Here is a 23,694-nt window from a genome sequence, read left to right as displayed (position 1 = left end):
AAACCATCTCCATCTGAATAGCACTCCACAGAGCACTGCATACAGTGGCGGCGCTATGGGGGGAATTTTTGAGGCAAACCCCCAAAATTACGTAAATTTTCACTTTTTTGCAGCAATTTTGCACAAAATTGGTCCATTTTGCACCCCAAATGCACGTCCCCCCCCAAATTCCTGGTGCCGCTACTGACTGCATACAGAAACTTAACCTCAATACTATTAGTTATTAGGTCGAAGTGATGTATAGTACGAGAAATTATTGCACTGAGCGCACAATAATTTCCTGTACCATACTGATGCTGATCCTAATAACAAATTTATCATACCACTAAGTCATTCTAAATATTGAAATAATTAAGTTTTTAAACATTTTAATTATTGCAAAAAGGAAAAACATTGCAAAAAATTGGATGACTGTTCTGCGTATTATGTAATCGTGTACATTTTAAGTGCCCGGTGTACGCGAATCGTCTTCATATGCGTATCTCGTCGCATACACATATCATGCTTACGTATTACGTTCTCATCGACTAGATATAAAGAATAAGTATGCACTCACTGACTAGATACGAAAATATATCCGGTTGTTCTTTGATGTTTCCCTTGGTGGTACGATAATAATTCATTAGTGATGTCTGGAGTTCAAAAATCACACTCTTGAAGATGCTTGTATGTATGAGAGCGGCAAGGGATGTTTCAATCACATCCATGCACTATGCATTATAATTTAAGGCATGATGAAAATAACACTTGGTCAGTACTAATAGTAAGCTTTAGGAAATCGATCACTTGTCAATGATCATGGCTTAATGTTGCTGCCATTGTTGGTATCAGCAATTATAATACTACACAATTAAAAAGTATGCTCATCCATGTAAAGGCAGGCCTTGTCTTTTGAAAATTGCTGGCGGCGAGTGACAAATCACTCTCCTCAAAACGTGCAAGGCTGAGCTGTAGGCGAGTGATTATAATCACTAGTATTATTATTACACCAAATGTAGGCGAGTGATAAAAAGCTCTCCTCAGCTTCATTTTTGGCGAGTGATCACTCTCACTCGCCTCAAAAGACAAGGCCTGTAAAGGAATCCAGACATTTATTTTTGGGGACTGTTTACATAGCTGGACAAAGCGAAGAGTGGGTACAAGTGTGCCAAGTATGACTCACCTATGTCAACTGGCAATTAGCATTGAATTCCCAAAATATTGGTAGTAAGAATCTTTACCCTACTTGAAGAAAAAAGAAATTCAGTTTAGCCGTCAAAAGAAGGCACACAGGGAATCTGCTGCTTTATATTATTATATACACTTCACTATGTCCAAATACATAAGCACTCCCAGGCTATATTATACAAATATTACATGGTTAGAGGGAAATACTGCAAACTATTTGGGGTGATAGGCCTGTAGCCAGTACCGATGGAAACATAGTTGGACCTATTTCCCCAATATAAACCATGCAGTATTTATTTTATTACACCTCTTATATATATCATGAATATGTTTAAGAGGTGTAATGAACTGCATATGGCTACCTAACAAATGTGTTAAATAGCTGTACATAAAACTTTGTTTATTTTTATGTATGTCCAATGTAATCACACTCCTGCATCTCCAAGCTATCCTTGCCACATTTATGTACTTATCAAGCACTGTAAGAATGTTACCAAACTTGTAAGCCATCGGGCAAGTCCTGGAAACCAGTGGCGTAGCCAAAAGGTAGGGGTGGGGACGGGCCCTGTGCCCCAGTACCAATGGCCTGTCGGTACATCGGGACCTGTTAGTACATTTTGCCACATGTCAATATATAATTCTTTAACAACAGCAAGTTTTGATAACATAGTAACACGAATAAGGACTCTTGGATGTGAAAATCGTCTCTTTGTAAGTTTCTGGAACTGGTTGAATTTGATTTAAATTGGTGTTGACTTTGTCGGCTATCGATATATTTTCAAACACCCCCTCCCCCTGTTCTCTAAGCTGGCTTCACCACTGCTGGAAACTTTTCCAAGTAACAGATAATGCCCTGTCCTCTGAATAACCATACTGTCCTGTAGGAGCAGCCATGCTATCTTTCCTGAATAAAGATGGACTCCTGTGGGAAAAGTCCGGCTGCTTTCAGATTTGTGTTGATATCCAGATAGGAAAGACGGCGGCGTGGGAAATTTGTAACAAGCTCATACCTTTCATTTGAGAAACCTTCCTTGCTCACCAGTTTCACAAGAGACTAAAAGAAAGAAGTAGAGAAAGAACAATACTTAATGTTAAATAGAAAACTTTTTCTCCGAAGCATTTTCCACACTGATGTGGCAGTGACATCAGTGCGCATTTCATTGGGTGCAGCTAAAAAATCGCTAGTGTTCGCTCAAAGCACTGGCGTACACACGCACACGCTTCAAGTCGCCGCATAGATGCGTGCGCAAGACAGCTGCCTCAACTCTTTGACGTCACTGCCACATCAGGGTGGAAAATGCTTTAGACATCATTTTGTTACTGAAAGAACAGTTTACAATTCTCGCTATTAGCAATAAGGCGCCGCCAGCGGTTTGCGATGTAATCGTGATGTATCATGGGAAAAGGTCGACATCAAGTCCGCATAATCTGAATATTACCATGCTATTACATAGGAACATGTGACAATATTTTTTTAGTTTGTCAAAATAAAGGTGTTACACGCGAATCGATACTCGATAATACTTAATAATGTGATTTGAAATGTGCACAATTAATTTGCGTGTAATACTGTTATATATACGTTATATTGACAAACTAAAAAATATTGTCACGTGTTCCTATGTAATAGCATGGTAATATTCGTATTGCGCGGACTTGGAGGTCGACCTTTTCCCATGATACATCACAATTTTCCCATGATACATCACGATTACATCGCAAACCGCTGGCGGCGCCCTTATTGCGAATAGCGAGAATTCAAAAGGCAAAGCCTAGAAAATGCACTACTGGATGTCATACCTGCATTCTTAAAAAACATGCACATTTAAAGATTTAGGTGTCTATTTCATTTGTGCCCTATTTCACCCTGGTGTTTCACATGTAAATCTATGGAGATGGGACTGAAGAGGTCGCCATGATGTCGCTATGATGTCACTTCAATCAGTTTAGGCTTGTAGCTAAAACACACCTTTTTATTGTTTCTAATGTTTGCAAATGTTAGAGTATTCAGAATTGGTGAGGATACACCTGTACCCTACATGTATATGATGCTATGGCTCTGTAGTAGTGTAGTGCTTGTAAAAGTGTCTGTAGTAACGTAGTGTTTGTGAAAATGTGTCAAATAAAATGCCACATATGATTTCACTTAGTAGGGGATGTTCCCCTGTACCCTATATGATGCTATGGTAGGACAATGCCTAGCTGTAATTATGCATGTTTGTAAAAATGTGTCAAATAAAATGGAGCATGAAATAAATCTTTAGTGAATGTGTTTTCATTTGTCTCTTTCTAGTTATTTAATAAAAAATATTGGGAGATGTTACAAAGCAGTATTCATTCTATCATAATAGTTGAGTCTAAATTCCTGAAATACTTTAAATTTCATGCTGGCGATAACTTGAATTGATTTTTTTCGACTGACTATAGTGCATCTGATACATCTGACTTCAGGCAAGCAGTCCAATGGGTCAGTTTTGGGATTTCCATTAAAATTCCTGGAGTGCTATATATAATCATACTTACCAATAACGAATCTGTAGCTTGTAATGTGACTTGTTTCCTTCTACCGTCAGGAAACCTCAGCATCAGATTGCAGGCATTAGAAGGATCTGTTATACAAAAAATTAAAAGATACATATTGAACGCAATGCTGTTTTAAATTACATGTGACATGATCAAGGGGAATGAGTCACATGTCGATCCTGGTCGAAAATGAGTTTTACATAGGTTTCTAAAGAGGACATTTAGAGCTTTCTGAAACTGAAAACCCCATGTTGATAGGACTTTTCTTTGCAAAGTTGAAAACAATATAAAACAAAAGAATTTTAACACTTTCTTTGCCAATATCTCAAAATCAATATTAGCTACATCCGACTCATTTCCCTTGATTTTTGTCACATATGGTTTTGAATTGACTGACACAACAAAATGATAACCACTTGATTTGTCTGCAGTATCCTTTCTTTTCCTTGCTCTTAATCTTCAATTCTGTTTCTTTTGTTCTCTTCATACAGGCCAACATACTTGTATAAGCTTTTCAGACTGGCTTGAACATTTTGCTTGAGCCTGGTCCCATCAGGACCCAAGCTTGTGTCTGCCTGGGCCGAATGGTTATACAAACCATCAAATTTGTTTGCTTCAAGAAAATTCAACAAAATACTCAAATTATGAGTCCACAAAATCATTTTTATTTTACAGATTTTGTTAAGGGCTGGGGTATGAACGTTTGGACAGTATTTATTTTGGGACATTAGAGCACATCAGACATATCGAATTGCATTCTGAATATGAAGAATGTCATTCTGATATCAAATAATTTTGATTTTTGAAATTACTTGCAATTTAATACACATTTTATGGCAAATCATTAAAATTGATATTTTTGATATTTAACAGTACTTGAAGTAAACTTTATAAATCTGATGATTTATACTTAAAGTGTATGTAGGTGGGATGAAAAGCCGACGATCAATTGAAAATTTTGACCTTTTCAGTATTGAAGATATGGATTTTTTTTCCAAAACACCAAAAAAATTAGGTCTTTTGGGAAAAAATCCATATCTTCAATACTAAAGGTCAAAATTTTCAATTGACCGTCGCTTTTCCTCCCTGCTACATACACTTTAAGAATATATCATTAGATTTATATAATTTACTGAGGACTGTTATATATCCAAAATTTGAAAAATATCAAATTTTTATAATTTGTCATAAAATTTGTATTATATTGTGATTTAAAAAAATGAAAATTATTTGATATCAGAAAGACATGCTTCAGATTCAGAATGCAATTCGATAGGTCTGAGGTGCTCTCATGTCCCACAAAAAATACTGTCAAACGCATAATAAACGCTCATTTTGGATCCCTTAAGCATTTCATGAAAATTCACATAGATATACACCAATCCGAGAAGCGTTTACTGTATTTGGCCCTCTATTGACGGCAACACAGGTGCACCAGAGCGGGAGATTTAATTTGTAATACGCATGATTGTGTATTGAATATCACTGTTGTGTAAAATTTCCGGGTACAATTCTGTATAGCACACAATAAATGATGGATGGAACCCCGACCTCGGGACACCGCAGTTATACATCGGGGACACCGCAGTAATGGCGAAGTCGGATAGGTGTATAAAGTCTTAAAATTAAAAAAGACTTGTCAATCTTACCAATTGCATCAGCTTCAGATGCAACACTGCTCTCATTTGGTTTATCAGGAACACTAGCATCAAGCTCTGAGGCACCATTTTGTCGACAAGGTGCCACAGATTTGGCAGCTTCTGATTCCTCCACCACTGGTTCTTTCCCATTTGAACTTTGATCTGTTGCATTTGTGTTGTCTGTTTCTTCCTTTTTTGAATCTTTTTCAGAAACTGTCTTCTCCCCTGTTTCTTTATCTTTAGTTCCATCTTTATTATCAGTTCTGCTTGGTTCAGACAAAGCTTTCTTTGCTTGTGGTTTAACAATAACTTTCCTTTCCACAACTTTGACGTCATCTTCATTGTTAGAGTCCTCATCTTCTGAGCTGCTCCCATTGACGGAATGGAACGTATCACTGTCTTCATCATCGTCATCATCTGGAATTGAGATGATTTTCCTTCTAACAGATGAAGATGGAATTGAGGATGACGATGTTGGAGTAGCAGGTTCTTTGTTATCATCGTGTGAGTTGGCTGTTGACGAAGACTCTGCTAAAGATGCGGCAATGGCTGCCTCAAGCTGGCTGTCCTCGCTGGCATCGATAATGGATGTTTGCTGCATGGGAGGAGAAAAAATAAGTATTTTCTCATTTGACACATTTATTATAGGTAGCTTCAAAATTACATTCTGATCAAAATTCTGTCTCACAGCATATCTGAAATATTGCCAACATGTCACACTCCTGGAACACAAGTCTATGCGCAGTTCCCATTTAAAAACAGAAGGCTTTGGATCAATTGCAATGATTTGATCATATAGCTTGAGGATGAGGATTAAGTTAGATTAAATGAAAAAATTGGGATATTTCATTTAAAATCCACACTACCCCTGTGTAAGATTTTGGAAACATCTTCCACACAGGGCGTATGTATTTCAAATGGAATGAGCACATTATTAAGCAGTTCCATTTGAATTTCATACACCTGATAAGAAAGATTAAACCCGAATCTTCCACAGAGAGAGAGGGTGAGTTTCAAATATAGTTGGTTAATTTGCTAATTCCATTTGAAATTCATACTCCCCCTGTGGAAAATATTTCCAAAACCTTCCACACTTAGTGTGGATTTTAAATGGAATAGCCCATTATGTAACTGCTATCTTCAATACTCAGGAGAAAACTACCAGATGTGCAGCAAAAATTAAAACCGGAATCATCCCAAGAATTGGTGTATGAAATAATATTGTACAAGTTAAGAAAGCAGCTAGATATAGCTTTCAAGCAACTTTGTTGAGTAATTATAATTGATGTATTGTAGATGTAAAGGGGATTTAGTCGAGAAGATGTACTTATCACTTGTACACTAGCGAATGGTCCTGATGGTTCCACACGGTGAGTAAATAATTTGATATAAGGCCAAAAAAAAGCTCATGAGAGGTTTGAAAACAAATGTGAAATGCGATTTCTTTTTTTTGTTCCCGACTTGATATTTTTATGGTATTTTGAGAATAAAATCCGGAATTTTTTTTAAATAAAAAAAATTTCCGCATTCAAATCGCCCGATTTTACAAATGCGCGCACAAGCTTTGAGACAAACCTTTTTTTCTTTGGCCTAGTAAGGCAATACTGATTGATGAATACTTCCAGTGGGGTTATTATGACCACTTAAACATGGTCATTTGTCTACTACTGACTGGGAAATTCCCTCTTACAAATGTACATTTTATTGCAAAACCTGATGTAGAAAAACATGTTACACATAGTACAGACTTAGATACACTTGAACAGTACTTACTGTTTTTAATCGTTTGTTTGGTGGTGGACTGGTACCATCTTTGTCAAACATGGGGTGATCAGAAAGAAATTGAATAGCTGGAAATAAAACACATAAGAAAATATTCAATGGTTAAGAGCTCTGAGATATTAGCTTGGTTGTCTGCAAGCTACTAGGCTAAATATTGTGGGGAGGGGAGAAACATCAATGCTGAAAGCATTTTCACCCGTTTCCAAGTCCCCACTCCCTAAAGTTTCTGGCAGAAGAAAGGCAGTTGTTTACATTTTGAGAGCGTGCAGAGCGTAAACACGAAAGCGGGGTTTTGATTGGCCGATTCAATCATCAGACAATCATACCAACAACCCGATAATCTGATTAGGCAATTCCTCATCAAAGCGTTGGACAGCGCAGAGCAGCGCTCTTGAAAGGAATACAAAGCTCTGTGTATGTTGCTCATTAAGCGGGCGCTTGTGTCAATCAGAGCAAGGGACTGCCGTTCTTATCTGAAACTGAGTGTAGCTGTTAACAATGCTGTTACTTCCATGTCCTTGTTTAAAAGTTTATGGTGTATATCAAAATCAGTTCAACAATTCTTCCACTAAAGTTTGTTTGGCTTATATAAGGCGGAAAAAATAAGACTCATAGCTCATAACACCATGTATTGATATAGAATGGCGTGCACGCTGTTGGGCACAGTGCTTACACACACAAGTGTAAGTTGGGATTTTATTGACATGTGTAGTAACAAAAGCCTTATATAAGCCAAACAAACTTAACCACTACCCCTAATGGTACAGATCATGTCTGTACGTTGTGAATATCCACACAGCACTGGGACAGACTGGGACAGTCATTGCTTAACACCCTTCTATTTTTCAAAACTGATCGGAAGCTACAAGTACAGGTATGGCTCTCAATGCATAACAACAAACAAATTTTACCTAGATCACAAAATGACATGTTGTCTAGTCTCGTCCATGAAGCCATCTGTTCACCTGTAAGCAAAAGGATTAAAGGTTTACAAGAATTAAGTAAACAATGCTTTTTATAAGATATCTATTTTGGCATGACAACCCCAGTATGAGTGTTTTAGCATTGTATTTGGCATGACTGCAATACCACAAATCATGTATAGAAAAGAGGAACTTATGAATTTTGGTATCCTATAGTATTCCATAAACTCAATTCAAGTACAAGTTATTGTACTGTGTATGCATAGAAAGGAGAAACATATTTGGCATCTCTATGAATTTAATAAAGCTAATGCTTTTGCTCTGTTCATTTAGATGGTTGAAACATGAGATGTATGTGAACCAGGCCTCATGCATTACTTTGCTAGTCAACATGCTACAGGATGGACCAGTTGCTCTAACTCTCTATACAATTAAAGTCCAATTCAGTGATCTCAGTGAAAGTGTAAAGAAATTAAAATTGTTTATAAATTGCTTAAAGGGGGATTTCGTGATCCACAGCCTCAGCCCCCCAAATATAAAAAAAAAAGTTGAGATTTTTATATCACTGGAATACTCTGGCTACATAATGTTTATGTACAAAATATTTCTTGCAGATTAATTCGTTTAGCAAAGATATCATGAAATTTGAATTTCGTTCTGGTGCACCAGAACGAAATTACAACGTATTGTCTATGGAGCAGTGTAATACACATAATCATCTATCTATCTTGCGGACGCATCCGAGAAAGAGTTTACAATTCTTTTCCAGGAATCTCTATCAGCCATCAGATTTGGGAGGTCATTAATTTCTTGATTGACGTCCCTTGCCCCACAGCGATGTAGTTGAATGGTCTTCTTCCTCTACATGTTCGTGGAAGCCTCATACAGATGACATCTGAAATTATTTGGTCTTTTGCACGGTAGCAGTGGCCTGCAAATCTGGCTCGCCGTTGAGCAACGATGGAGGACACCTGTGGAACACCATCATAGATCTCTGCTTTGGTTTTATGTTCACGCCAGGATATATTTCAACCCTCATCAACAGCCGGGTGTAGGTACCATCAAGACGGTCCTGAAGATCTTTCTTCATTGTCCAGGTCTCACTTCCATATAAGAGGATACTCTCTATGCAGGCTCTAAAGAAGGCAAGCTTGGTATTTCTTGATATGTTGGACTGCCAGATGGTGTGCAGTTTGTTGCAAGCTTTCCATGCTTGAGCTTTGCGAGTCAGAAAGTCTTTCTTGCTGTCGGCAACAAATGAACCAAGATATTTAAAGTCCGACACCTCCTTGAGTTGTGTGCCATCCCGAGAAAGGATTGGAGTTGGGTTCTTATCTCCATTAATACACATATATTCTGTCTTCTTGGAATTGAGAAAGAGGCCAACTTTGGCGGAAGCATCTTCTAAAGATGACAGAAGATCTTGGGCATCTTGTGATAACGTAGCTGTTAAAGCGATGTCGTCTGCGTAGTCAAGAATACTTGTTCTTCTCTCTGCTCGTCTTATTGGGCATGATGTCAATCCCTTTGGACTTGTCAGTGTCTATCGACTGTCTGAGGAGATAGTCTACCACTATCACAAAAAGGTAAGGGCCAAGGTGTCACCCTGCAGGATTCCAGCAGTAGAGAGAAACTCTTCAGTTGGTCCATCACCTGTTTGTACAAAACTTGAAGGATTATCATACATTATTGCAATAGCATTCACAATCTCCTGAGGGATCCCATAATTACGAAGAATATGCAGCATGGCCTTCCGGTTAACACTGTCGAAAGCTTTTGAGAAGTCAACAAACACAATATATGCCTGCTTCTTTGAGATTTTAAGCTCTTCTATTATCCTTCTAAGGGCTAGAATCTGTGGTGTGGTTGATCTACCCTTGCGAAAACCATTTTGGTTACGTCTGAGAATAGGATCTAGATGAGGAGAAATCCTGTTGAGCAGCATAGTGTTATACAGCTTGGCAGCAAGTGCTGACAGTGTGATACCTCTATAATTTGATGGTTGTGAAAGATCCCCTTTCTTCGGGAGAGGTATAATTGTGGATCTTGACAAGGCTTTTGGCTTATTTCCCTTCATGGTTTCATTACAGAAATCAAGCAGTTGCTGATGGAAGAGTGGGTTTTTCCAAACAATGGCTGGTATGTTGTCAGGACCAGGTGTTTTTGACTTGTTGAGCTTGCTCAGACCTTTTGCAGTTCCTCCATAGTAAATGGACCAGTGTGTATTGGGAGATCGTCAGAGACATTGCTGTTAAAGAACGTATCTTCAAGGTTTACGTCTTGCTCTGGTTTCCCTAGTAAGTTGGAAAAGTGTAGAAACCAGTTGTCACGACGCTCTTCAGATGTATTGCCTTTCACTCTAACCACAGGAGCAGATTTGGTGTCAGTTATCTCCCGTAGGAGTTCCCAAGAAGCTGCATGTTTATATTCATGATGGAGGTTGTCAAGTTCCTCTGTCTTCTTTTGAATAGAGGACTCCAGAGTTTCTGTGTAGGCTTTATCAAGAGTAACTTTGGCCGATTCGAGGAGCTTTTGTGATGCTCGGGTGGATCTAGCATTGTGTTTCATAGATGCACTCTTTAAGACATCTCTTGCCTCAGTGACTTTGTCTGATGCAGCAATGTTGTAGGACTGCTTTGATTTTTTAGGGAGCATCTCCAGTGCAACTTCCTCATTAGCCGCAACTAAGGTATCATAAGTGGTGCTAATATTGGGTTCTTGTAGCTCATCGTGTAGAGAACTGAAGCGGTTATAGACTGCTACCACAAACTGCTCACCCAGGATGGTGTCTCTGGTAACCTTCTTCCAGTCAATACGTTTCATTGGGTCTTTCATGGAAGTTCTGCATTTCCGGTAGCTGATTTGACATTTGCATGAAACAATCCTATGGTCCGAGTTCACACCCTCGAAGGAGCTGTATGCACGTGAATTCTTGATTGAGTTGATCCACTTCTTTCTTACCAGGACAAAGTCTAGTTGCACTAGTTGGCCATTAGGGCGCCTATGTGTCCATAATCTGTTGATCTTGGTTTTGAAACCTTGTGTTTGTGGCTATGAGGTTATGTTCCTGCAGGAAGTCTTTCATGTGGTTGCCATTTCTATTGGTTTCTTTAGCAGGTGTGAAGAGAGCATCCAATGGCCCAAGCTGAGCATTAAAGTCTCCTCCAATTATAAGTAAGTTATGAGCTGGGATGGCATTAACTGTAGAAGAGAGTTCTTGGTAGAAGGAGATAACAGCTTCTTCAGGTTGTTCGTTATGTGGACTGTAGCAGCAGAGAACTGTGGATGTTGGATTGCCCAGCAGAGAAATTTCCATAATCCGTTCATTATGACTAATAATGGACATGCAGGAATTGATGGCTCTTGGTGAGATTAAGAAGCCTACTCCACCAGTGGCAGCATTCCTTTGGTTCTTCCATGCTGAAGAGGTGACTAGTCTATATCCATTCAGATCTTCCTGCAAGAGGGAGTCATTGTGACAAATCCGGTGTTCCTGCAGACATATGATGTCAATGCCATAATGTGCGGCTTCATGAGCAAGTTCTTCTTTTTGGCTAGTGAGTTGAGAGTTCTGATGTTGAAAGTGCTGATGGTAAATGGTTTTTTCCTTTGTACAAATTTGTCTTGACCATCCTTATCTGCATCAGGTTTGGTCCGTCCAGGGATGGTATCAACTGGCTTTGAGATCAAACCGTCATTGATGTTAGCATAGTCTAACGGTGACTTAGATGGTCCAGACTTCATAGCAGGGGCTTTAACCCTGGTGCTTAAATGTAAACTCATATTTCTTGTCAATGGCTGAATAAGACAGAGGTCGCCACTCCTTCTGTCATAGAGGATATAAAGGAAAGGTTTCAGCATTTAGTCCAGTTGCCACCCATACTAAATCATATGGGGATACACCTGGTCGCCTGCCGAGGAGATCTGTGTGTATGTACCCCTCAGCGGCATCGGTGAAGTCTCGATTTTCCCAGACTCAGGTGTCTCTACCCTACAGAAGTACCTGAAACAGGTATTCTGTCCTACCATGCAAACGAAGCTGAAGACTAAACTAAATATTAAGCCCTAGACAACTGGATGCTGAGAAGGAGGAAGAACTAGTATAAGCAGGAAAACACATGGAGCACCCAAAGGATGTTGAAAACATCCAGTGGGAAACCCAGCCCCTAAGATGGTAGTAGGGTGCTGGTAAGGGTAACTTTCAGCTCATGACTATAGCCTCGGCTATAGCCTTCCCTTTGTTTAATCATGATCACATAATCACATAATCATGCATAACTCGCAAACGCAAAATCGGAATCAACTGAAATTTTGGGAATATGCTTTTTTCGTGGATAGGCCCTATGTACTGAAAAATGTCATAAAAAGAGGATGCTAGGATCACGAAATACTCCTTTAAAAAGTAAAGAATAAGTCATTCAAATTGTCATTTGGTATTTTTGAAATGTAAATTTGTCAAAAAACTAAGAAAACAGCAGAATTGACTAAGTTGAAGACCCATTCAAATACATGTAGCTAATTTATATACTGTCAGTATATAAATTATTTTGTCTTAAATACACGGCTTTCGACTGAACCACTAGCAGGCTATGTTAGCACATCTATGACAATGACAAAGGCAACAAAACCTGAATTTTGATGATTTTTACAATCGTCCGTATGAGCAAATCACTGAATGGTCCTTTAATGTAACTAGCCTGGATGACACTTTTGCTGGATGCATTATTATTCAAATTTGCTCTAAAGTTCTTTTTCGACTAAGACTTAAAACAGTTCAAATTTACAGCTTGACATCCCGGCAACAAACTGCTATACATCACAACTTGGCGGATGTGTTTGCAACTCTCACTTACCAATGGGCAAATATCTAATTCAAGCCATGGTGCTAACGTCAACACACATTAAAATAACATAATATTCCATCAAAGGGTACTGAAAATGTCCAACATACCTGTTCTTGGATCTAGCACAGCCACATAAGGAAACTCGTTGATTTTATAGAATTGCATAAATCGCTGACCTTCATCACTATCATGATAAACCTGCAAGAAAAACACAAGGGAAATCACCTGTTAAATTGTTGGGAATTCTAAAGGATAGCCTATCATTAAATCATTTTAAATGAAATTTACATGAAAGTCTAGTTGATACACATTCTTTTTTTTTAGGAATTGTCCTCATAGTGTTCACTATGACTTTTACTGTTTAACAACCCAAGTCCAGTAAGCCCATCTTTGTCAAACATAGACCAAATATTGATATGAACACTATAACAGTTCATTTTCAGCTAGGTTGAACTCTAGGATTATAATTGAGCAAGTGTCCTGTGGCATGTAGACATAGATATTGGACTCTGTGATACTGAACATTTCCAGAGCCTGTGTTGAGCAGCGATGTAGCTTGCGATACCATCAAGACTCTTCAAGAATGCCTGATATTTCTTTTTAAACCCCCCCCCCATTAGTGCTGAATTATGTTGACATTGAAAGTAGTTATACAAGTCAATTCCTGGCTGTGTAATTGAGCTAAGTCATGACATGTTGGCATCTCACCATTTCAGGGTAGGCACCCGGGTGTGGGATTTTGTTGGATTTGCAAGAGATAGGGTTAGCCCTAACCTCTAGCAAATCCCACACCCTGGGTGCCTCCTCTGGAACAGAGTGTGCCAGGGCATCCACCCAGACAGGGTTACATTTATTCAGCCACATATGCCCGCCAAGTAACCACCAAAAAAAACCACACACAAAAAAAAACCACACACACACTGCACCATGCATATATACATTCTTTGCACAATTTGTACAGTGCTAGCAAACCTTGTCCAGAGCTGACATTGAGGCATTAGTCCTAACACATAAGCTATATAACTGCATCGTAGCAGCGCTCCCTGGGGTAAATGATGCCCAAGTTTCCCTGAACATGAATGTAGACGCCCTCTCTATTGAATGCCAAGGTCGCACATTTCTAGGAACAGGGTCTACATCTGGTGTCTACCGTAAAGGAAAATTAGTGCATGTAAGAAGGCACAAAATGTTAAATGGCCGTGTATAAATTATCCTGATGGACTCTCCCAGTACGTTCAGGATTGTCTTAAAAATAATAATGAAATGATAAGCTTACCTGCCAGAATACAAATGACTCATTGATGATGCTTTTTACTGTGGAGTCACTCCATACATCACGGTTGAGTTGTTGACAGCTGAATTCTTGCACATTCTGCACATTGACAATTACCCATTTACATTGAGATTGACCATGTTCCCGAGCCTGCAGACAAAAATGATATAAATACATGAATGAGATAAATATCTGGGGCCTAAATTACAAAGTTGTAAGTTAATGAATTGGTGTTATAATGATTGATGAATTCACTTTCAGTTGAAGAGGTTGAAGGGGGTATTGAGCAAAAAACTGCTGTTTGAATAGAAGTGCACCAATAGTTTACCAGTCTATTACTTGTCCAGGCTACATGTCTGATGGAGTGGGAGGGGGCATTATAGGACCCAGTACAAAATGAGGGGGAGGAAACATCAAATGAGGGGGAGTGCAATTGACAATTTTTTGCACAGAAAATTGAAAACTCTCATCTTCAATCAGGCTCTTAGATATACAAGCATGGTAAGCACCCATCATGAATGAAATATCTGATTTCTACACACCACTGGGAATTAATTAACTTGTGTATTATGTAACCTTAATTGTCCCAGCTTACTCTGTTACTATTTTTACATAATTAACATAAAGTCATTAAATTTGTCTGCCTGGTAGCTCATAAAGACATGCATAAGATGGGTTGAAGGGAGGCTAGCTAAACATGGTCTTGAATTCAATAATCGAATTTCACAACAAAGAGTTAGTCCCAGTTCTTCCTATGCCTTACTGTATTGAGAGTTCCTTTATGCATGATGTCCAGTGGTGGGCGGAAGAGATCTTCTAAGGTTCTCTTTTTGGCAGCAAGGCCTCTGTTGGTTTCTCCTCTTCTTATCATTTCCTCTTGCTGTCCTGTAAAATAAACAATATCAAAAAATAACAAAGGGATGAATAAAATTTAGTTGAGCTAGTATAGTTTTAGATATACAATATAGCTACCCAAATTTGAAACATTGGAATATCTTCTATTCAAAATTGTATTAGTTCCATCTTGAGTTGGATGAATAGTAACAAACTTATGTTAAACACCGACAAGACTGAGATCTTAACCGTTGGTACGTCCTCTCGCATAAAACAAGTTGACAGAGAAGAAGATGATACCATCCAGATTTTGAATTCTGACATATCTTTCCAACAATCTGTTAAATACCTCGGTGTTCGGCTGGACCAAACGCTGTCCATGTCTGACCATATAAGTTATATATGTCGCTCTCTATTTTTATCCTTGAGACAAATTGGCACAATCCGTCCATATTTGTCTGAGAAAGCGACGTCGTGTCTTGTTAACTCTCTTATCACGTCTCGCCTTGATTTCTGTAATTCCACTTTGGTTGGTATCATTTCTGATCAAATTCTCCGCCTCCAGAGGATCCAAAACTCTGCCGCCCGGCTCATTGTTAAAAAACGTAAATATGATCACATCACCCCCATACTTTATGAGCTTCATTGGCTACCCATAAAATTCGGATTCAGTTTAAATTATGTGTGTTTGCTTACCGGCACTTTGAGGGTACCCTTCCGTCTTACCTCTCCGCGGTTCTCTGTACTTATGTTCCTCAACGCTCCCTCCGTTCATCTTCTGAAAAGCTACTCAGGACCCCGCGTGTTAATTTATCATCTGCCGGTATGCGTTCCTTTCGTTATGCTGTCCCTGTAGCTTGGAATTCCCTTCCCAACAACATCCGCAATATCACTTCTCTTGCTCAATTCAAATGTAGTCTAAAAACTCATTTTTTCCAACATGCTTTCCCTGATTCCTAAGGTTTTTTTGTTTCACTGTGTTTCTCTGTGTGTCCTTTGGTTGTTTTCGCGCCCTGAGATCTTTTTGATGATTTTTGCGCGGTATAAATATGCTCCATTATTATTATTATTATATAAGTTTAATTTTACCGACGACCTTGTTTCCACCAAAATGTGGTGTTTGACAAACAATGCATGTATAAAATGTTGAAACAAACCTCAAATATTACTCTATTCTGGTTGACAATCTATTGCAATATTTCCTAAATCTTAAATATTACCAAAACAATTTACAATTGACTTACTTGTTTCTGCTTGGAAATCTCTAAATTTGTCAAACACTGAACTTTTTCCTCCTCTTCGTTTGGGTCTTGGCCCTAAATAGGAAATAAAAATAATAAATATTTAAAATTATATCATTATTTTTGTCTTCTTTTATTATGTCTACATATCTTAATGGATCTGAAAGTATAAATAAAGATCTAGTAATAGCATACAACAAGCATGGCATACACAGATCTGACATCCATAACTAAAATTAACAACATTTCTTTTACAACGTACAAGATTTGGGTACTCAACACGTCTAGCATGTAATATGCAGCACCGCTGATTGGCTGTTCATGTGACATACCCATAGTTGGTATTTTCTTGGCAAATTTTCATGTGCTTTGCTTGAACTCGTCATTCTGGGAGTGGGTCCGTGGGACAGCTTTGCAATTGTGCACCTTTTAGAAATCTCGATCAATTTTCACTGTGTGAAACACTGAAGCACACTGTAAATCTGATACACTTTTACCCAAAGTTTCTTCAACTAAATTGTATAATTTATTCAACATTTTCTAGCCTTCATGCATTGCTACCTACCAAATGAGGGTACATCTGGTACCAACACTTCTTGCTTCTGTGGATCAGGTGGCCTCACATTGTCACTGTTATTAAAAATAAAAACACAACAGAAAACAAGTTCCATAAATATGTATCATAAATTCACAAAATATAATTTGAAAAATAGATCTATCATGTGAAGAGTTAAAATGAGATGTTGAGCCCAACTTTCTTTTGTTAGCAATATAAAATGAATTGACAGCAGGTTGGGATTATATTTACACCTGCAACACATTAAACCAATGAAGAAGGTCCCAAACATTAAACTTATGGGCACTCCTTTTTAGTTCCATAGCCCGTATTGTTATAAATGTGCTCCACTCTAAAGCGGTTAACTGAAAAAGTATCTCCATTCATTGTTTTGCCAATTGAGCAGGAGCACCCAAAATCAAGATGACAGGCCAAAAGTATCCCATTTTTGTTTAGATTCCTTACTCATCAATCGCCATTCTGGAAGCAAACGATGGACCAGCGCCATCCAAGGATTCTGCAGCTCCACTTGCTTTAGCCTGTTGACCTGCAACACCGCCCTCTAGCTGCATTCCAATCGCCATCTCTAGATTTCCATTACAAATATCCAACAGTTTGCGCCCTATCTCCTCACTGGCTCCTAGTAATAAAAAAATAATTCAAATAAAAACAATTCTTGAGGTACATGTCCAAGGTACATGTACATATCGTCTTCTCAACATGAAAACTAGAACTGAAAACTAGGCCTGCATAATGTAACCTAGCCTGGAGTAGACTCTGGGGGGGGGGGCACTCCCATATATTGACACAGGTCATGTGCCCATGAAAAGACCCCGTTATTTTTTGCAAATCCTACACCCAATGACCCCGTTTTTTTCAGTAGCCTACACTGAATGACCCCCCTTTTTTGAACAATTAGCCCTCAAAATTACAATTTCGGCTCGCTTCGCGCGCATTTAAAAAAAAAAAAAAAATGAGTTTTGTCAATTTTGTACTGTAAAATTGGGTAAAAAGCTATTTTTGATTGTTAATGATGTGATATTTTGGGCGCTCCCATACAAAATCACCCCATTTTTTACATTGCCAACACCGAATGACTCCCTTTTTTCTGAAAATTTCTACACTGATAGTGATAGACCCTACTTTCCTACGCTGGTGGGCACAGGTATGTCACTTTCAAATTCGAATGCCCCCCCCCCCCAAATGTTCAAAATGTCCTGATCACTATCTCAAGCATTTAAGGTTTGCGAATCAGCTTACCAAAATTGTGATACACATGTGCAAAGCCAAAGGGGTGGGGTGGGGGTCCACCTGAACCGTCAAATTTGTTTGGATTATGATAGGCAAAAAATTACCCTCATTAACATTGTGTGCACCTTAGGACACATTTGCTAGTCAGCCAAATTGGCTCTAACACAGGCTCAAATACAATACTTATTTTGCATGTATACGGAAATTAAAAGAAAAGATAGGGAAAGAAAAGAAAAGGAAACAGAAAGGCTACATAAACATGTTATAATATTTTTCAGAATTCCTTTTACAAATTAAGCGTACTGTTAACCGTCCAGCGCATATTATTTTCCACAACTTCCTACATGTATGTGCACGCTTGATGTTGCGCACGTAGATGCGATCGTCAACGCATTTAAGGAAATTTGCAACAGATTATAGACAGTGACTTCTTTTGACCATTTCATTTTTGTGATGACATTGGTCGAATGAGAGAATCATGAGAATCGCACATACATGTAGGTATGCCAGGCAATTTGTTAATCAACCAAATTCGCCTATAACACAATACATATATAGAAATTTAAAAGAACAGGTAGGTCAAGGAAACCTACATAAATATGTTTTCTATACTTCACTTGACCCAAATATGATTTTTTATGGTGATGAGACAATCGCATATGGAATTTTAGAGGGATTTTGGAGCGAGTGCCGAATAGGGTGCAACTCTACTAGTCTTATTACAAGACTGCCCTACCCCAACCCTAAACCCTAAACTCCGTAAACGAGGACTGAACATAAGTCGAGCAACTTGCACCCTATTTGGTAATTGTATCGGGATTTTGATAGCAGTTCCATTAAAAAAAGGTGCTATGATAATGAGACTAAGATCTAGAAACACCCCCGAAATGCCGTTTTGGGGAATTTTGCCAGCAGAATCTTTTTGATGAAAGTCAATCTTTGACAAGATGTAACATTGCTACGGAAAGTGCTATGACAAAAAGGTTTCCAGTTTTGTCTTTCTTTACTCAAGGGCTTTAAGGCTAATGAAAGTTGATCCCCAGTTTCCCGTTACATAGTTTTTCATGACTGGGTAGGTGACTGTTTCATTATTCATTATTCATTATTTTCAAACTTTCGTTAATATCGGTGCAAAGTTAATTACGGAATGCTATGTTTTGAGGCCCAAATAAAATAATAAAGTATAGTTAGTAATGACCATGCTTCACTTCTTCAAATTAACCTATAGGTTGTGCAACATATGAAAGCACCAGAAGTCCATGATAGTCTTTGGAGAACCACTTTTCCATATAAATACACGGTGTCTGTGTGTTCTATTGCACACTACTTTTTACAAACCAAACTTACTCTCCACTAGCACATCTTTGGAAGCAATATTTATACGGAAATTAGTTTGTCTACTTGCACAAACTGGAGGTTGCTGGTAAAAATCATCACAGGGTGCACGTGTTAATAATAAAACAACCATGCAAGAAATTGACAAATAAATCATTTTATTTATAAGTTTATTTTATTAAATACATAAATATTTGTAAGAAAAGCAGAATAAATTTGACTTCAAATTTTGTTTATTTTATTTATTTTGATGTTGTCTATATTATATAGCGCGCTACATAGTGCACGGTAGAAATGCTTTCATATTTGTTCATACGCTGGTTCCCGCGAACTTGGCTGCCTCTTTGTGTTCGGTCTATCCATTTAGTGGTAGGAGAAACTTAGATGCAGGAATTCCTAGTCTCCAGTAAATGCGCCTACGATATCGCCATTTTACCACGTAGTTTAACCCAGCGTTTGCAAAGACTATTCGGGCCGGTCAGGGTCGGCGTAAAAGTGCTTAAAATACGTGGCGGACGTGAAAGATGACATTAAAACTATCCTTTTTTCTTAAAAACTTGAAAAATGTGAAATAATGAAATAATGGAAAATAATGAAATATTTGATCGGCATTTTTTTCTGACCGGAGTCGGGTAACGGGAAACTGGGAGTCAACTTTCATTAGCCTAATTTGATATATAAAATGATGCAGTTTCATGGCAAATTTGAATTCACCTGGCATACCTAAGTAACATATGATCCCACATCCTGGCATACCTACCGTACATCATCATGATCATGACATGGATTTTTACAAACCGTTCAAACCCAAGGGAACGTCCATTATATTATTAATCTCTTTATGGGAAGTCACCACTTGACTTCGATTATTCCGTGGTATCAAAAGCCACAAGTACTTGAGTACCATCATATAAATAAAAAGACATTTAAAATGAAAACTAAATGAAAATGAATCATGATATTATGATTTCAAAATAAATAAAAATTACAGGAATTTATAATATTAGTAGGCCTACTAGAGAGTTATCATGTAAAATATTAAAGTAACAAATAAAGTTGTCATTTAAATAAATGACAAAATTAAAATCATGCTACATTGTAGCCTACACTAGGCTACAGTAAATAAATTTATAATTCATGAATGATAAATAAATGAAAGTTTACCTGAAGAAATTAAAAAAATATAATAATATAAACAAATAATATATAGCGACAAATAAACGTAAATAAATAATAATAAAAGTCCTATAAAAAGAGGATTAGGGTATAATAACAAGCAGGGTTCGGTTTTTGCGGCAAAAACCTGTTTTTGCCGGACAAGGGTGGCAAAACTGGCAAAAACTATTTTGCCAGTTTTGCCTGGTTTAAACCGCAAAACTGGCAAAAACTCACATATAGTCACTCAAATATAAAAAAGTAACACAGAAAGCTCATAAACAGTAACACAAAACTTTTAATGAATCATTCAACATATTGTTTGTCTCATCAAGTCCTTAAATGAAAAAGTTTTGAATATGATATATGACACATTTTGGTTAAATGCACTTGAGCAATAAAAATGCATGCCTTTAATTTCTTAATATGGTACTTGTAATTACAAAACCTGGCCTTGTTACACTCAGGAAATTATTTTCGTAACTTAATAATTTGTTTTGAGATGAGAAAACTGAGCTATAAAATCACTTTTTTAGTTTTTGCCATTTTTGTCGGCAAAAACTGTTTTTATAAGCGGTTAAAACCACGTTAAAACCGCGGTTTTTTCCACTTGCGGCAAAAACCTGCGAACCCTGAGAACTAGACAGGACGTTCCCTTGGCTTGGCTTGGGTTTGAACGGTGACCGTTTGTGGAATTTTAGAGGGATTTAAGGGCAGAGTAATGGGAGAGAACGTGGACCTTTTCGGGCTTCATTATTTCTGAATTGTATGTCCAAAGTATATAAAACTATACATTTTTGGAAAGGAAATGAGTCAAGGAATCCCATGGTGACATCAGATTTGTTCAAAAATCTCAAGTTTTTGAAAAAATCACAAAAAATCACTTTTTGGCCCAATTTTTTGTGACAACTTAGAAAAAAAAATCCGCTCGAGTAAAAAAAAATTCAGTTAGCTTTTCATGAAGAAGAGACATGAACTTAGGGAAGGTTTTTTATTTTTGGAAATTGCCTCTTTTTTCAAATATTGAAAAAACATGTGAAAAAAAGCCATTTTGTCACTCTATTAAGCTAAAAATTGAACATAATGGTGTATATTTTTGTTTAAAACAAATATTTTGAAAAAATGAAAAATCCTTCCCTAGACTTTGATGTACTACAAAGGATAGTGCAAAAAGTTTACCCTTTGCTTGCATATTTTTCGAGTTATCTTGTCACAAAAATCGCGCAATATTGTCAAAAGTGAACTCAGAGAAATCGACGTTTTAGTACAAAAATGTCAAAATTATGCACAAAACGTCCTTAAATTTTAAAACGGTAAGACTTTCACACTTGTAAAAGCTGTATCTGGTGCATGGTCTAAATATGCATCTTTTTGCACCAATGAATCTATAATGTCTGATTTCAGTGCGCCAAAATTCATAATAATTCAAAATCTAAGTGGCATTTTGACTGCAAATTTTTGTTTTGTTTACACCACATTTGCTGGCGTGAACAACATACCGAATGCTCCTTGACTGCGTTGGACATACGCGCAGAGTTGCGCCGTCACGCCGACGCCGAATCACGCCATGAGTAATCACAATATTTCGCATTCGCGCATTTCTGACTCATTATTTCCGCCAATTTACTAAGCTGTCTTGAGCCATGTGACTTTTTAGAGTTGAAAAGAGTGAAATAAATCAAGCAAAAATACGAATAAATATAAGCAAGTTGTATTTTATCAGTTTCAAGTGAAAGAATACATCTTAGTGTTGATAAATATCAAAAAATCTCAAATTCGGTCGTGGACGAATGTGTCTTCCATTACTCTGGCCTTAAAAAGATTTTTTTTGGGGGGGGGGTAGAGCAATTTTTTACGTCATGGAAAATTTACACCCAGGCTCATAACTAGTGCACAGATCCGTCAGATTTATAAAAAAAATTGGAAACTGAATCCCTGACCCACTTGACCAGCCAGCTGACAAAGTAAAGTACATGTCTGACGAACCTGTCATGCCTGTCGAATTTTGCACTTTTTTGACATCAATCATGTCAATACTGCGAATACGTCGCTGCTGTGATTAATCTACGCAAGTTTCATTTAAAAATCATCAATCTACATCTGAGAAATATTTTATACTAACCTGTTACTGCAGCAAATTGCACAGCCAGTGCTTTTAATCCCTTGATTCGCGATTTTGAAGCCATTATTTCCGAATTCCCGGCAGAACTTCTCCGTAAAACAATCAGCGCAATGATAAATAAGACGGTGTTGCCAGAATTCTGTACTTGTCAAAGGAAGGCGCTGAGCCCAATGTATTCACGTTCACAACAAATTGCACGAAAAAACAACCCGTTAGGGGACCGTTCACAAACACTTCTTAGGGGGGGCTGATGCAAAAGGGAGGGGAGCTGAATTTTTTGACCCTCCTAATGGGGGGGGCTGAAAAAATGACCACAAATTTTCCTGGAAAAATTTAGTTTATATGCTTTTCTATGGGGTTGATTTCATGTCAAAAGTGGGGGGGCCTGTGACTCCCTACATTAGGCCAAATAAAAAAATAAACATGTTTCACGTCCCCTCCCGCTTCCTTTTTTGAGGTTTCCTCAAATATATTTTTATTTTTTTTTTTTTTTTTTTAACTTTTCAAAAAATATGTCTAGGAAGGTGGGATGCATTCTATAGCCTTGTTAAGATACAAGCAACACTTTAGGAAGGTTTTGTGATCATTAGAGGGGGTGTAACTCACAGAACAACAAATAAAAAAGGGCCTCCTCCTTTTTCCAGGCATTATTATATATACGCTAAAACAGCTCTAAATATGGGTATTTACACCAATTTTGCGATAAAAAATAGAAAATAAAAAGCCCCCTCTTCCTCCTTTTTTTCGAAAACCCGGACGTGAAACATGTTTTATTTTTTACTTGGCCTTATGGTCATCAAAAATTTGGGACACCCCCACTTACATTTTGGATCAAAAGTTGAGAAAATTGAGAAGGCGTTTAGTATTTAGCTATAAAACGACTTTCCTTGAGTCTAAACCCCGGGGGAGGCACTCCCTATCTGAAATGGCAGGGATGTGCCTCGGCCATGTTAAAAGTAGGGGGCATTCAGGTCAAATGTACAATCACAAAAATATGGGGTCATTCAGCTCAGGTGGTGTATGACGTGCAGTCCCTAAATTCAGTAAA

At 37.8% G+C, this 23,694-nt stretch overlaps 1 protein-coding gene across 1 annotated transcript; it reads right to left on the bottom strand.

The window, feature by feature from the left end:
- Positions 1 to 351: 351 nt before the first annotated feature.
- LOC140155203 (UBX domain-containing protein 7-like) lies at positions 352 to 22,772 on the bottom strand. The gene is made up of 12 exons (XM_072177944.1): positions 22,647 to 22,772; positions 17,249 to 17,423; positions 16,793 to 16,857; positions 16,231 to 16,302; positions 14,916 to 15,037; positions 14,156 to 14,302; positions 12,987 to 13,077; positions 8,024 to 8,077; positions 7,104 to 7,180; positions 5,340 to 5,925; positions 3,691 to 3,776; positions 352 to 2,221 (listed from the first exon to the last, which is right to left on the bottom strand). The coding sequence occupies exons 1-12, from the start codon at positions 22,708 to 22,710 to the stop codon at positions 2,063 to 2,065; spliced, it is 1,698 nt and encodes a 565-aa protein (XP_072034045.1). The 5' UTR covers positions 22,711 to 22,772; the 3' UTR covers positions 352 to 2,062.
- Between the last annotated feature and the right edge of the window lie 922 nt (positions 22,773 to 23,694).

Source organism: Amphiura filiformis, chromosome 6 (genome assembly GCF_039555335.1).
Source record: "Amphiura filiformis chromosome 6, Afil_fr2py, whole genome shotgun sequence".
Classification (NCBI taxonomy): Eukaryota; Metazoa; Echinodermata; class Ophiuroidea; order Amphilepidida; family Amphiuridae; genus Amphiura; species Amphiura filiformis.
The sequence above is the reverse complement of the archived record's forward strand: the minus strand, read 5'-3'. Positions and strand labels throughout refer to the sequence as shown.

What these genes read in the sequence shown, in the direction of transcription:
- LOC140155203 (XM_072177944.1), bottom strand. Translation starts at nt 22,710, where the DNA reads ATGGCTTCAAAATCGCGAATCAAGGGATTAAAAGCACTGGCTGTGCAA. An exon ending in ATAAAGGAACTCTCAATACA is followed by an intron (nt 14,303 to 14,915) that starts GTAAGGCATAGG and finishes TTTTGTCTGCAG; the next exon opens with GCTCGGGAACATGGTCAATC. An exon ending in CATGTCATTTTGTGATCTAG is followed by an intron (nt 7,181 to 8,023) that starts GTAAAATTTGTT and finishes TTTTATTTCCAG; the next exon opens with CTATTCAATTTCTTTCTGAT.